Source organism: Anolis sagrei, chromosome 4, assembly GCF_037176765.1.
Source record: "Anolis sagrei isolate rAnoSag1 chromosome 4, rAnoSag1.mat, whole genome shotgun sequence".
Lineage (NCBI taxonomy): Eukaryota > Metazoa > Chordata > Lepidosauria > Squamata > Dactyloidae > Anolis > Anolis sagrei.
This window is the reverse complement of record NC_090024.1, coordinates 196,373,731-196,388,710: the sequence shown is the minus strand read 5'-3', so window position 1 is coordinate 196,388,710 and position 14,980 is coordinate 196,373,731. Positions and strand designations below refer to the sequence as shown.

Here is a 14,980-nt window from a genome sequence, read left to right as displayed (position 1 = left end):
TTGTAAAACTACAGCTCCCATGATCCCATAGTTTTTAGCCATGGCAGTTGAAGTGGTACCAAACTGTTTTAATTGTACAGTGTTGATGCACAATGGGACACCAAAGTTTGACTCCCCACTTGTCCATGGAAGTCCACTGGGTGTCTCTGGACAGGTCACACTCTCTCAGCCTCAGAGGAAAGCGATAGCAAAACCTCTTATGAAAAAAATCTCACAAAGAAAACCCTGTCACTGAAAGTTGGAAACACCCTCATGGCACACAACAAAACAACATTGATATTCCAGAACAGGATCTTCCAGAAACAAACCTTAGTTGGACCATGCAGTTTCCTTATAAAGTAGAGATGAAAGTGGAGAGAACAGCCTTTTTATATTTATTAAGATGATCTGAATAAAAGAGATTTAAGACAGGTTAGCTGCACATTTCTACCAGCTGTTAGGAATTGTGGGAATTGAAGTCCAAAACACCCAGAGGGTCAAAGTTTGCCCTTGGCCAATCTACAATGTAGATTTAATGCATCTTGACACCACTTTAACTGCCAATATTCAATACAATGGAATCTTGGGTGTTCTAGTTTTATAAGGTCTTGCGCCTTCTCTACAGAGTGCTGGTGCTTCACCAAATATACCATTCTCATGATTTCATAGCATTGAATTTTGGCAATTAAAATAGTGTCAAACTGCATTAATTCTACTGTGTACATTCACCTTTGTTTTTAACTTACCTTGAATTTGGGAGAGCAGTGAGAAAAACACCAAGAGCGATGGGTCCTGGATGGACCACAAGGAGTCCAGCATCGCGCACGTTTTCTTCTCCCTAAACAGCCTTTTCAACTGATGAAGGATTCCAAGAGTGGAATTCCCAGACTGGAATGGAAGGTACACTGATGTACCTTCTCAGCCCAGGTACATCAGTGGCATACATGAAGCTGAACCTCAATAAATAATAAAATAATAAAACTTTATTTATATACTGCTTTATCTCCCCGAGGGGACTCAGAGCGGTTCCCAGGTAACATCACAAAACATACAAAGTAAAACTACATAACCATAAGATTGACAAAACAATATAAGCATAAAAATTGTCACCATAACACACATATATTAAAAGTAATCCTGCCTGTTCAAGGCAATTAAAAAAATTAAAAGGCCAGGCCAAGATTTGTGCAAGCCCAAATATTTGGGGCCCCGGGAATTAGCTGCAAGGCTATGGCAGGCAACAATATTAGGTACAGGTCTGTGGCTGTTCATTCCGGGGCCGATTAGAAGTGATCTGGGTAATTGGTAAGGAAGAATAAGGCCGCATTCGACAATTAGAACTGGTCATTTTCAAGGCTTGTTGAAACCACCAGGTCTTCAAGCTCTTATGAAAGGAGGGGAGGGATGGGGCCTGTCTTATTTCCCTTGGAAGGGTGTTCCAGAGGCGGGGGGCCACCACTGAGAAGGACCTCTCTCTCATCCCCACCAATTGTGCTTGTGTAGATGCATTCGGTAATCAAATCACTATACAACACTAGCTCTTTACACCTTAATTCATTGCAGAAGTGTTACTATCATCTAAAGAATCCTTATTTGCATATGTATACTTTCATATGACCAGGCACTTTAAAGCTTTATTTGCTGGCTTTTGGTAATTCTGTTATGTGGTCATTTGTAGCATCTCAAGCCACAAGTTGCATTTGTAAACAAAACATTTACAATATATATATATATATATATATATATATATATATATATCAATAATTACAATCTATCCATGTTTGAAAATGTTGTTCCTGGTGAAGAATAACCGCTTTGTTGATATAGACAAAGACACCAATCTGGATTCTGCTCCTTGTAGATGTGAGGACAGGGGACTTTCTTAGACAACTCTACTTACAAACATGTTGCCACTACATTACTGTGTTTTGAATGGCTGTGTCAATTTCAAGGATATTCCATTTTATTTCCTTCTCCTCTGCTTTTCCAGCAACCCCACATCCTGCATGTATTTGGAGGGATTTTGCACTTCTTCCCCCATATAATATTTTCTCCATTTCTGCAAACCTTTCACTAACATTTTCTAATGCATCCTCTCCTGCCGAAGCATTGATTGCTGTCAAGAAAACTTATCATCATGTATGTCAAGCAATGTGATATTTGAGTTTAATAGCAGTCAAGCTGGGTCTCAGTCCAGAGAGGAAATCAGGGTACAAATAATAATATAGTAGCAGCAAAGGAGTGATTAACTCAGGACCTCATCATACTAGAGAACGAATCTACTTCAAATCCGGTTTCTGCCTCCTGCAGAATTCTGGGGTTTGTAGTTTAGTGATGCTATTAAAGCAGTGGTTCTCAATCTGTGGGTCCCCAGGTGTTTTGGCCTACAACTCCCAGAAATCCCAGCCTACCAGCTGTTAGGCTTTCTGGGAGTTGAAGGCCAAAAACATCTGGGGACCCCAGGTTGAGAACCACTGTATTAAAGGTTCTTCCCTAAACTACAAACCCCAGAATTCTGCAGGAGGCAGAAACCGGATTTGAAGTTGATTTATTCTCTAGAGTGATGAAGTACTCAGTCCCTCCAGTAAAGGAGTAAGGTACTCCTATGATTTCGCCTTCTCCTTCCCTTTCCTGTTTAGATTGTATAAAGCATAAACTGTTGTATCGTTTAGTATCTGTAGAATACTTTAAAGGTTTTAGACTATGCAAAAGTGTTAAATATAATCTGGGTAGTAACATACAATGATAGCCAGCGTAGTGTTGTGGTTTGAGCACTGGAATACAACTTTGGAGACATAGATTCAAATCCTTGCTTGGCCGTGGAAGAACATTGGGTGATCCTGAGCAAATCACATTTTCATAGCTTCAACGGAAGGCAAATGCAATTCTCCTCTGAACAAATCTTGCCAAAACAAAACAGAACCCCAAACTGTTAGTTAAACTTGAATCTTCACAAAAAAAAGGTAGCATACACGCTGCATTGCATGAAATGCTGGCATGCAATTATGGTACTATTTTTTATTTGATCTAAAAGTTGTTACTTAAGAGAATTGTTGCTGCACATTTCATCCTTCAGGTGGAATCTAACTAGACTACAAACTCTAATGTTTATTTAAAGTAACTTATAAGGCTGTGTCAGGCATCTGTAGTGATGGATTTCTATGGAACCATTCAAGTGGAGAATAGCAAATGCCTTGTTGCTACGTACATGATTTCAACAGAAGGAAAGCACACTTAATAGTTTGTTTTATTAAACACACATTTAATTTTGACAAATGCTCTCAGGGAAACAGTTAACTTTCTGTATAGCCTTCATGTAACATATTGTACAATTCAATATGAAAATTGCAATATTGACCTTACTTCCAAATACACCCTTTTGGATTTAACAAGCTTGGGCTCAGTTACATATTTTTTGGCATGATTTCAGTAGGTTACTTAACTCAGGATTCCTCCATACGGGGTAACTGTGTTGGGAAATTGCAGTATTTGTTGCAGTCTTCCTTCCTTCCTTCCGGTCTTCCTTCCTTCCTTCCTTCCTTCCTTCCTTCCTTACTTACTTACTTACTTACTTACTTAATCTAATGAGTGTATTTTCAATTCCAAGACATTTTGACACAAAAAGTACAGTAAGACCTCAGTATCCATGGGGAAATATGGTTCTGGCTGGACTGTGGTTACTTGAAACTGTGGCCATGACTGAGCATTAAATTAGCTAACAACAGCCCCAGCATATCATAGAATAGTGCTGGAGGATCTAGAGATTCCCAGAGAGAGATTGTATCTAAAACTTTTCTAGATTCTCCCACACAGCTCTAACACAACATACAATCACCAGGAAAACCTAGCAAATTCTTAAAGCGTCAATTTTTCCTCAGGCGCACTTCAATGGAGCCACAGATACAGATTCTGATGAGATAAAATACAATAAGATATAAAGATCTTATTATATTTTATCTCCTTTTTAATAAGCCACTGCAGTCAAAAAAGCCTGCCAAAAGAGAGGAAGGAATGGCTGAGAAAACAACAAATGTAAAAAAAGGCACAAGCTGCTTATATTGGAAGAACTCACTTCCTTCAGATTAGTCTGGAAGTGCGCCCCATCTGAATGAAATTTGTGTCTTACAAAAACACTTCATTTACTAACAATACATCTCTCTCTCTCTCTCTCTTGCTTATTAAAACACACAAACACATTATTTACATGAGACATATTTTTTACATATTTTTAAAAAACAAGAGATAAGTCAAAGAGGCTCATCGATGGCTCTGCATGAGAAATCTTGAAGAATTCAGAGGAAGCATGAATTTGAAAAATCTATAATTTTCATGAAGAGAAGTAAACAGAATAGAGCCTTGAGGGGAGAAATGAATTGATTTGAATTATCGAAAGCCTCCTATGGTTCCTGACAAAATCCCATGGCAATTTGCACTGCAACATCTTTATCTACTTACGATAAGTTAAAGCATCACTTCTTCAATGGAGAGACATCACCCTTCCAAGATCCTCCATTAGAGTCTTATACCAAAAATAATAATTAAAAAATCCGCAAGGGGAGAAGTGCTGAACTGTTGAATGCAGAAACACTGTGTGCAAAAGAGCAAGCTCTTTCTTAAGTCCAAACATTATTTTATACTCCAAACACATCTTAATCGGTATAGCCAATGTCAACAACTTTCAAAATAACTTCTTCATTAAATTTCCACTTCCAGTTTGCAAGGAAATAATTGACAGTTGATCATCAGCAGGAAGCCAGCAGGTGCAAGAGTTTATGGCAGAAATCCAGTGCAAGCACATCCAGGGCCTGATAGCTTCATTTTTCTTCCATTTCTACCTCTTTACGTGATACTGCATGGTAAGGTTTTGAAGGATTAGGAGGGGTATCACTTTGCCTATAAAAAAAGACACATTTTTTAAAATGAAGGTCTCTAGATAAGGCATCGGCAAACTTTGGCCCTCCAGGTGTTTTGGACTTCAACTCCCACAACAGCTGGTAGGAGGGCAGAAATTTACCCATGCCTACATTACATCAATAGGCTTTTGTAAAGAACTGAAAGGTATGCTGATCACATGAAAACATTTTGGTGTTAAGTATTTACCACTGAATCTTATGAAATTATTGCTGGATCAACACTTTAATTGACATTCACAAAAGTTTGCACTTATATCTAGAATACAAAAAGAGAAAATGATGTGCACAATCCTAACCCAAGGAAGGAATCTCTTATATAGACAGAAAGAAAATCCTTTGAATAGTAGAAATATTTAAAGTTAAAGTGAAAGTTGAAAGTGCAATGACCCAGGACTGTTTATAGACAATGGCTATGTCTTTGTGAGATATGGAATGTTATTTTATGTGATGTGTTTAATAATGTTTAATGTTTTATCAGGGGAGGGTCAATTTTGATGTTTTATACTGTTTTTTATCGATGGTATTGAAGTGTTGCCAAAACTGTGAACCACCCTGAGTCCCCTTCAGGGTTGAAAAGGACGGTATATAAATACCACAAATAAATAATTAATTAATAATTCAATTTTGTGCTAATCAACCTAATGTGACCACCTTGTGGCCTTTCCCTAAGTCCTGATCATCTATATAGAGCAGGGATCCTCAAACTAAGGCCCAGGGACCAGATACGGCCCTCCAAGGTCATTTACCCGGCCCTCACTCAGGGTCAACCTAAGTCTGAAATGACTTGAAAGCACACAACAACAACAATCCTATCTCATCAATCTAAAGCAGGCCCACACTTCCCACTGAAATACTAGTAAGTTTATATATTTGTTAAAATTGTTCTTCATTTTAATTATTGTATTATATTAAAGTGTTTTTTTTCCAAATTATAATCTGGCCTCCAACAGTTTGGGGGACTGTGACCTGGCCCTCTGTTTAAAATTTTTGAGGACTCCTGATGTAGAGGTTAGAATATATCAATTTTAATGTACTAATAACTGAGGAACAGAAGAAAACTTATAAGACAGAGTAAAGCAGACACACATGCTTGCTCAAACAGTCTGAAAAAAGTTATAAGGAAGAAAAAATCATACCTTGGCAACTCACCCCTTTTTAAAGCAAAGTAGTTTTTTGCTATATAGAACAAATCCAGCCACCACAACTATAATAGCAGCTAAAACTCCTTGAAGAAAAAACAGAAAGAAACTCATTGTGCTGGAAAAATTAAGCTTTGTATTGTTCAGGCAGAGCCCAATGTACTGTTAAGACTCTTTACAGACAGACGGGAAGAATGACAGTGATATATAGTACATTTTGTACATATAATTACTACCCTACTAACAAACAGATTAGTTCAATTAATTTTTAGATTGTTTGGCAATAAACAAACCTGAACAAGAGAGTTAAAAGAAAATAATTAACAAACAATCAAGAAAAAAGGAGAAGAAAAGAAATATGGAACAAGACAGAAAACACAAGAAGATGGATCAAGAAGATAAGACTATTAAGTTTAATAGAAGATAATAAAATTCCTCTTTGATATGGAGTATATATCAAACTTGCCAAATTTTAGTATCACAAGTAATGAGTTTGGATAACAGAGACCAAGAATTGGATGTAACACAATAAAATGTTATATAATGTTTTCCCCTTGCCCTCTAAACAGTTTTCCTCCTCCTCAATTTACTAGATATTTGTTAAGATTTAATTTACTAACACTATCACAAGTATCCCACCTGCTCCCTTTCCCTACCATACCCTCTGGAAGTAATATCTTGAAATGACTAATAAAAAAATTACACACACGCACACACACATACACAAAGGTTCTTTACAGACAGAGCTCCAACACAGGCTTGAGACAAATCCTCCAAGCACGATCAAATTGGATCATAAAGTACAAATAACTTCTCAAAGTAACTTGGTGGCAGAACCATGCATTTGCTCAGGAACCAGACTGACAGATATTGGAATTCAGCTCTGAGTATTGTGGATTTAGTGCCTGAATATGCTAAAGGTTTCTTTTTAAAATTCTGTTTCTAGTGTCTGATACATGTTGCCTTCACAGCATATAGGAATCCTCTGATGTGCAAGTATCTCAGAAAAAAGATACAGAATCCTAGAATTGGAAGACCACAAGAGCAAGTCCATCTCCATGTAAGAACTCACAATCAAAGCTCTCTTGACTGATGGCCATCCAGTCTCTGCTTGAAAACTTCAGAGATGGAGCCTTCATCAATTTCCAAAGCCGCATATTCCACTGTCAAACAGCTCTCAGCGTCAGGAAGTTAATGCTTCCTGTAGTCTGATTCTGTTGCTCCATGTCATAGTCTCTGGAGCAGCAGAAAACAAGCTTGCCCTCTCCCAAATAGGACATCCTTTCAGATATTTAAACATAGCTATCATGTCCTCTATCAACCTTCTCCTTTCTAAGCTAGACAAACCCAGAACCCTACGATGATCCTCACAGGGCTTGGCTTCCAAAACTTTGGTCAGTTTGTGTGCCCTTCTTTGGACACATTCCAGTTTCTCAATATCCTTCTTGAATTGCGCCCAGAACTGGATACAGTAGTTTCAGATAAGGTCTGAACAACTCAGATATATCTATATCTATGCCTATAATTTGCTCATTAGCATTAAACTTTTTAAGCAGCACAAGAAATCTTTTCAGTGTAAGTAGCAACACAGTTTTTCAAAAATGTTCTAGATACCATGGAATTCATCACTCAAGGAATTCTATAATGTTGGATTCAGTAAGTCTATAAGCAGGTAATGTATATTAACCCTGAAACCCAGATCTTTTAAAATAAAAAACCCAAATTCCTCCAGTGGGACTCAGAATCAACAGTTCTTTGTTCAATACTTGGATCTCAGCCTGGGAGAAAAAACCCCCGGTATAAATTTAATAAATAAAAAATAACAATGACAATAGCTGTCTATTGAAATATATCATTAAAGAGTTACTTACCAATGACAATTCCCACAATTGTGTTACTTCCTAAAGTGAAAGAGAGAAAAAAATAGACCTTATGTTTCAAGGTATGGTCAGCGCCAGAGAAATGTAATCTCTCTTTCTAGCTAGGACCTGGGAATTGGCTTTGTTGCTATAAGAAAAATATAACAATTCAGGTTTATTCCCACAGTCTTGATGTGGTTTCTTTTTTAAAAAAGATAATGGTTAGTTTTGGTCAGAAAACAAAATTAGTTTTCTTATTACTTTTGTTGAAATTTTAGAGCCCTTTCAAAAATCACAGTACAGGCAGCCCCCAAGTTATGAACAAGATAGGTTCTGTAGGTTTGTTCTTAAGATGAATTTGTTTGTATGTCAGAATAGGCACATTTTTAAGCGTAATGCCAGTCAAATGCACTTTGGATAGCATAAAAAAGGGTTATCACCCCTGTGATGTTTCTTTTGCTGTCTGTTCCTCTGTTCGGAAAATTTCGCCTCACTTTCTGTCCCTGTGACAATTGGATTTTGAAAAATTTGGCTTGTTGTGGAAACAAGGATTGGTGAGAAAGCTTCAGTGGAGACACATTTTCCCCATGATAACTCTTTCAGGAGTGAATTTCCCTTCTGAGGGGTAGATTTCTCTCACTTCCTGCTGTCTCATCCACATTCTTAACTGTGAGTTGCTTGTAAGTCGGATGTTTGTAACTGCCTGAGCTTTTTTAGTAATGAGGAAAAGACTACTGATACAGCACTCATGAATTGTTTGAACACGATAAGCTGTCTTAAACAACTTGAGAATGACCCTTAGCTGGACAAATCTTTCTTGCATCCTTTGAGGCCAAGGAAAATCTACATACATGTCATTCATCTACATACATTAATGAACTAAACAAAACAGGAACACATCAAAACCTATAAATTTCTATAGCTCCACCAGACTTTAAAAGAAACAACATTAAATCTAGAAGGGCAGTGGGACTTCTGTGGGGTTACAGCAAACCCAATACAATTATTTATCCACATAAGCACAATGTGCATGTCAAATTTCATGGTATGCCGGTGTTTCAAGGGAAAGCATGAGATAAAGAAACTGAACTGCCCCTACCAGTGGCTGCACTGTTTTGTCTATGAGAAAATCACAATCAGATTATCGGGTTGCTGCCTCACCTGGTTTATCTTCACCTGGTTTATCTCCAGGATCTGGACGCTGTGTAGATCCTGTATAAAAGAGATATTTTTTTAAAAAATATGTTAACATTTTGGGATTTACAAAAAATGCTATGGACATTTTAAAAAATACATCTGGAAAGAAAGTTTCCATAGGAAGAAAAAGATTCATAAGTTATTGGTAAATACAGTATTGCTACATAATGTTACTGTGTACTAAACTGCTTTTTCTGTTTATTTGTTGTAAAACATGATATTTTGGTGGTTAATCTGTAAAATCATAACGTAATTTGACAATTAATAGGCTTTTCCTTAATCCCTCCTTATAATCCAACATTTTTGCTTATCCAACGTTCTGCCGGCCCGTTTGTACTGGACAAGTGAGACTCTACTGTATCTTTTGGTTTTCACATGTATGTACGGAATTGAATTTTGCCTTTATGTTGGAAACCGCTTTGAGTTCACTTAGGGGAAGAAAAGATACAAAAAGAAAGAAAGAAAGAAAGAAAGGACAAAAAAGAAAAGAAAAAAAGAAAAAGAGGCATTGGAAAAAGTAGCATAAAGAAGCAAAAAGCACAAAGCCTTTTATCATATAATTTTTCACAATTTATTTATTTTCCTATTTTTATTGGGAAGTGTCAAAAAGGAACAATCAGCACTACAAACAACTTTTAGACTATAAAAGCCTTCTATCAATGACTTGGTTGCATTTGACCAAATAATGAGTTTCCTCAGCTTTATTGCAAAGTAATATAATGCCCCCTTCACCTGCTCATTCAAAAACGCACTGAAAGGTTGACTGGAGTTGGAAACCACAAAATATAAAATAAACAAGAAAAAGGGAGAGGGACAACCTGGTTTTCCAAGCTTTGTGTTTCTTAACTCCTTTGACCACGAGATGCTTCCTGCTGCCTTCTGAAACAGTAAGAGCCCCTCCCCGCCCCTTTCTAAAAAGGCATTTTAGCTGGACAGGCTGGAAAGCAAAATCCTCGCTCTGCCCTATTCCTTTCCCACAAATGCCTCTGGTTCCCATGAGGGCTGAGGCATTCTGGAGAAAGGAAAAAGGACAAGATGGCTTAAGTCAAATCAAATCAAATCATTTATTTCGGACATTGACCAGCACAGAAAATAGTCACATTTTCATACAAACTTGGTATGTTTGGTACATTAAAAATATAAATATAACGACTGAAGCACAATATGGGTGAGGGAGCAGAAGGGAAGGGGAAACAGGGTAAAAACATACAATGCCCAGATCCATCACCAAATTGTAGATTCAGAGAAGAAGATTACTGGACACACAGTTAACTTTTGGGACTAGTCATTCCCTGACGGATTTTGTATGCTGCTGCACAGAACTTTGCAACATTGTAGGTTGTAGCTGAATTAATATCTGCAATGAATTAATATCTGCAAAGCTTAAGTCTAAACTTTGCTTTACTAAAGGTAACCAGGCTATGTTAAACTTAAAAACCAAACAAAATAGAGATGGGAAGACAAGGACCTCTGACACCACAATCAGACTGTCCTAGGGCAGAAGTGGGCAACTTTGAGAGAGCTGGGGCCGTGTTTTCATCCCTAGTATCTGCTGCAAATTGTATCAAGCCTGAAAGTACCAAAACATGCCAGGGCAGGAGGGGAAGGCAGATATATGACATACCAAACAAGGAAACAAGATGTGGGTGACTCTGCATTTCCTGTTTCAAGGCTTTTGGTAGGGAGGAACTTGTCAGCCCTTTCCCAACACACAAACACACACACACACACACACACACACACACACACACAGCCTGGCTAAATATAAAAGCATTATTCATGAAGGATTCTATCAGTAGAAAAACTGAAGTTTAGCCTGAATTGGGGGAGTATCAGAGTATATTTGAAAATGCATGTATGCATTTTGCCCTTTCTATCCCAGTGAAGTGAGAACTAGACACTTACAGAATCAATATTTTCTTTAAACGATTCATTTTAATAACACACCATTAACAGATGCTTCAATTTCTCTCTCAAGCTTTCCTGTAATATTATATACATTTGTTTCATTTAGCACTCATTCTACAGCAATATATGTAGTATCCCAGTACCAACTACTACAGCATTTCAGCCTTGCTTTCCCACACAGTCCAGAAATTTGCAGGGAAAATTGTAGCTTTAAAATATACAGGTTTCCCCATTATGTATATCCATCACAGTATCCTTCCACTAAGATTACAGAGTATTGCCTGGAATGATAGCATTGTCAAGCATTGTCATGCTGGTGCCTGTGAGAAGGTCTAAAGATATGGACTCCTTCTCTCCTCTCCTTCAGGAAGAAACTCAAGTCTTGGCTTTTGGACTGGAATTCTGGACTATATTTGAATTTGCAGACTCAGACTTGGTTGTGTTAATATTTTAAGGGTCAATATTTAATGTATTTTATTACTTTTTAAATGTATTTTATTGCCTTTATAATGTATTTTATTGCTGTTGACCTGTTCATTTTAATTGTTGTGCTCTGTTTCTTTGTTGGCATCAAATGACTGCCAATTGTAAGCTGCCCTGAGTCCCACTTTCAGGGTTGAGAAGGATGGGATACAAATAAATAAATATTTGTACAAAACATTGTTTTTTCACTACATATTTTAAAACTAAGTGTCTTGAGATGTAAAGCACAAAAATTACATATCCATTTGTAAACAGCTCTGGGAATTTGTAGCAAAAGACAATATAAGAATACCTCAATCAACAAAGTTTCTAGATAAGTTATTTTTATGTCTCTTCAACCCCACTTTCCTGCTCGTCCTCTGTCTAGCTGGGAAGATGTGAAGGAGGGCTGGAAAACAGCTTTTCAGTAATAGGTTGCAATAGTAAACAATGCAAGAAAGCCTGAACTAAAAAAGATATTTCATTCTAGCTAATTCTACTGTGTGCTGTACACCTGTGTACCAAAGGGAAGAAAATGGTAGCTGCCTCCAAAACCTCTTACTGAGCATGCACAGACAACAAAAGACTGCAAAAAAGTAGCAGAGAAGCCTGGCTCAGCTGCTACACTTTGTATGCTACCAAATTAAGAAAACTGGTGGATGGTGGAAAGAAAATGATCACTGGACGTAACTTAAGAGAAGCCTTGCAAAAAGTTAAAAATATTTTTGTTCACCTATTCAGGGATTACCCGACTAGACCTATGTATTGTTCATTTAGAGTAAAATGTTTGCTTTATTTGCTATCACTATTTCTTCCATATAATTCAGGCCACAGCCACCATTTTTTTCTGTTAAATGCTTTGAGATATATCTACTTCCTTAACTGAGACATTCCTGTACAGAATTTCTATAAAAACCAAAAATACATCAATACAAATATTAATGCAATTCTTTACCAGTTTCTTTGGTAATGGTTTCTGTAATGGTTTCTGTTGTTGTTGTTCCTGGGCCTGGTCTTATGGTTGGCTTTTCTGGCTCTATTGTGTAACAAGAGACAAGTACAGATTTTCAGATTAGTGATTTCTTTTCACATTCAAGAGTCCACGAAGTCCCTATGGACTATCATTAATAACAGTTTTCACAAGATGATTTCTCGTGGAACACTGTTAAAATGTTTCTAAATGGTTAAGTTATAGTTATGGCTTACTTCAAACAGGGATGCTGATAACAGAGTGACTTGGAGCTTTCTCAGTTGAGGTCAACTTGGGGCTACTAATAATGACAACAGTGTCATTAAACTTTAAAAACTTGGAGAGTTAACAGAACAGAAATATTATTTTTGTTTTATAGAGTAATATTTACTCTCTACTTGCAAAATGGGAAATTATAGGCTACTTTTATTTCTTTTTTTGGAGAGTTTAAAAGTATTATTTTTTTAAATAAAATAAAATAAAGGTAATCAATATGACCATGCAGAAGAGGAAGACATTCAAACAGGTCTAACAGACCAGTGAGTGACCATCACTCATACCCCCCCCCCAAAAAAAATCAGCAGAAAGAACTTTAACCCCCCCCCCCAAAGCTAAATGATTATACAGCACAGCACATGCACGAAAATGACTCCCCCGCCCCATATGAGGGAAAAGAAAACAGTTGTCCCAGCTCTCCTTTGCCCATGCCTGTGCTACCATCACATCAGAAGGCTGTGGTCCTCAGTGGGTGGCCTTGGCCCATAGCAGTTTGGCCCCCAGTCCTGTGACTCCAAAGACACAGGCAGTTGGGAGAAATGACAAGAAGACCTGAGAGTGACATGAGGGTACAAAGAAAGTATGTGGGGGTGGGGGGTGGGTAGTCGCTCACCTCAAAGATGAGTGACCAGAGAAACTTTGCAAGTGGCTCAGACCACATCTCAAGCCTGGGCCACTTTCCACAGGTGCAGCAGTAGCCGCCTTGTTGTCTGTCTGTCTGGCCACAGGTCCCACACACTTCCGTTTAACCCCTCGCCTGTCAGACCTGGCCCAGGAGACAGTCCTCCTCCCTCCCTGCAAGAAGGCTCCCACAGATGTCCAGTGTAATAACTGTAGAGCCCTTGTTCTCCAGAGGGCAGGGACACACCTCTCTCAAGTGCTGCCTTTGGGCCCAACTCTTTTCTGGCTTATGTCTAGAGGGAAGGAATCAAGGAGGGAAAGTGGAGGGGGGGGGGAGAATTATTATTATTATTATTATTATTATTATTATTATTAACTTTATTTGTACCCCGCTAGCATCTCCCGAAGGACTCGATGCGGCTTACACAGGCCGAAGCCTCAGAACACAATACAACAAAAACATAACACAACAATAAAACAAAAGCAAATCAAAATAGTTAAGCAGAATAACAACACTAGTAACAATACATCAGGACAGTTAAAAACTGGGCCGGCCAGAGCGGTGGGTACAGGGTTAAAAGTGCTGAAATGGCAGGAGGAACATAGGATTAAAATAGTGCGGTGTGCAGCAATCTTATTTATACTAAAGTGCTTCTAGGACTTGGAATGGGGAGTTCCTAATCTGAGAAGGCACAACGGAACAGCCAAGTTTTTAGATTCTTTCTGAAAACTGCTAAAGTAGGGGCCTGTCGAAGATCTTTTGGAAGGGCGTTCCAAAGTCGGGGGGCCGCCACAGAAAAGGACCTGTCCCGTGTCCCCACCAAGCGCGCTTGCGACGTGGGTGGGATCACGAGCAGGGCCTCCCCAGATGACCGGAGTGAGCATGTGGGTTCGTAGATGGAGATGCGGTCGCACAGGTAGGGTGGTCCCAAACCGTTCAGGGCTTTGTAGGTGAGCACCTGCACCTTAAATTGGGCTCGGAAAATAAATGGCAGCCAGTGGAGCTCCTTAAACAGAGGGGTAGACCTCTCTTGATAATGAGCCCCGGTTAGCATCCTGGCTGCTGCCCGCTGGACCAATTGAAGTTTCCGAGCCGTTTTCAAGGGCAGCCCCACGTAAAGCGCATTGCAGTAATCCATTCTAGAGGTGACCAAGGCATGGACCACCCCGGCCAGATCCGCCTTCGCGAGGTACGGTCGCAGCTGGCGCACAAGTCTCAATTGTGCAAAGGCCCTCCCGGATACTGCCGACACCTGAGCCTCAAGTGTGAGCGATGAATCCAAGAGGACACCCAGGCTGCGGACCTGTGACTTCAGGGGGAGTGTAACCCCGTCCAGCACAGGTAGCCACCCTATACCCCGATCCGGTTTGCGATCGACCAGGAGGACCTCTGTCTTGTCAGGATTGATCTTCAGCTTGTTCCTCCTCATCCAGATCGACACAGCGGCCAGGCACTCATCCAGCACCCGAGAAGCCTCCTTGGAATTAGATGGAAAGGAATAGTAGAGTTGTGTGTCATCTGCGTAAAGATGGCATCCAACTCCAAAACTCCGGATGACCTCTCCCAGAGGTTTCATGTAGATGTTGAAAAGTATGGGAGACAAAATAGAGCCTTGCGGGACCCTACAGGTCAAAGGCCAGGGGTCAGAGCAGGCG

The 14,980-nt window shown here is 39.0% G+C and overlaps 1 protein-coding gene across 1 annotated transcript in view; it reads right to left on the bottom strand.

Moving 5' to 3' along the window:
• Positions 1–3,208: 3,208 nt before the first annotated feature.
• Positions 3,209–14,980, bottom strand: part of LOC132773376 (membrane cofactor protein-like) — a 35,316-nt gene continuing 23,544 nt past the window's right edge. The window contains exons 8-12 of the mRNA XM_067467105.1: positions 12,413–12,493; positions 9,052–9,102; positions 7,903–7,932; positions 6,042–6,117; positions 3,209–4,872 (exon numbers count right to left, since the gene is read on the bottom strand). Coding sequence (XP_067323206.1) covers positions 4,794–4,872; positions 6,042–6,117; positions 7,903–7,932; positions 9,052–9,102; positions 12,413–12,493 — 317 coding nt within the window. The 3' untranslated portion in view covers positions 3,209–4,793. The remainder of the gene's footprint in view (positions 4,873–6,041; positions 6,118–7,902; positions 7,933–9,051; positions 9,103–12,412; positions 12,494–14,980) is intronic.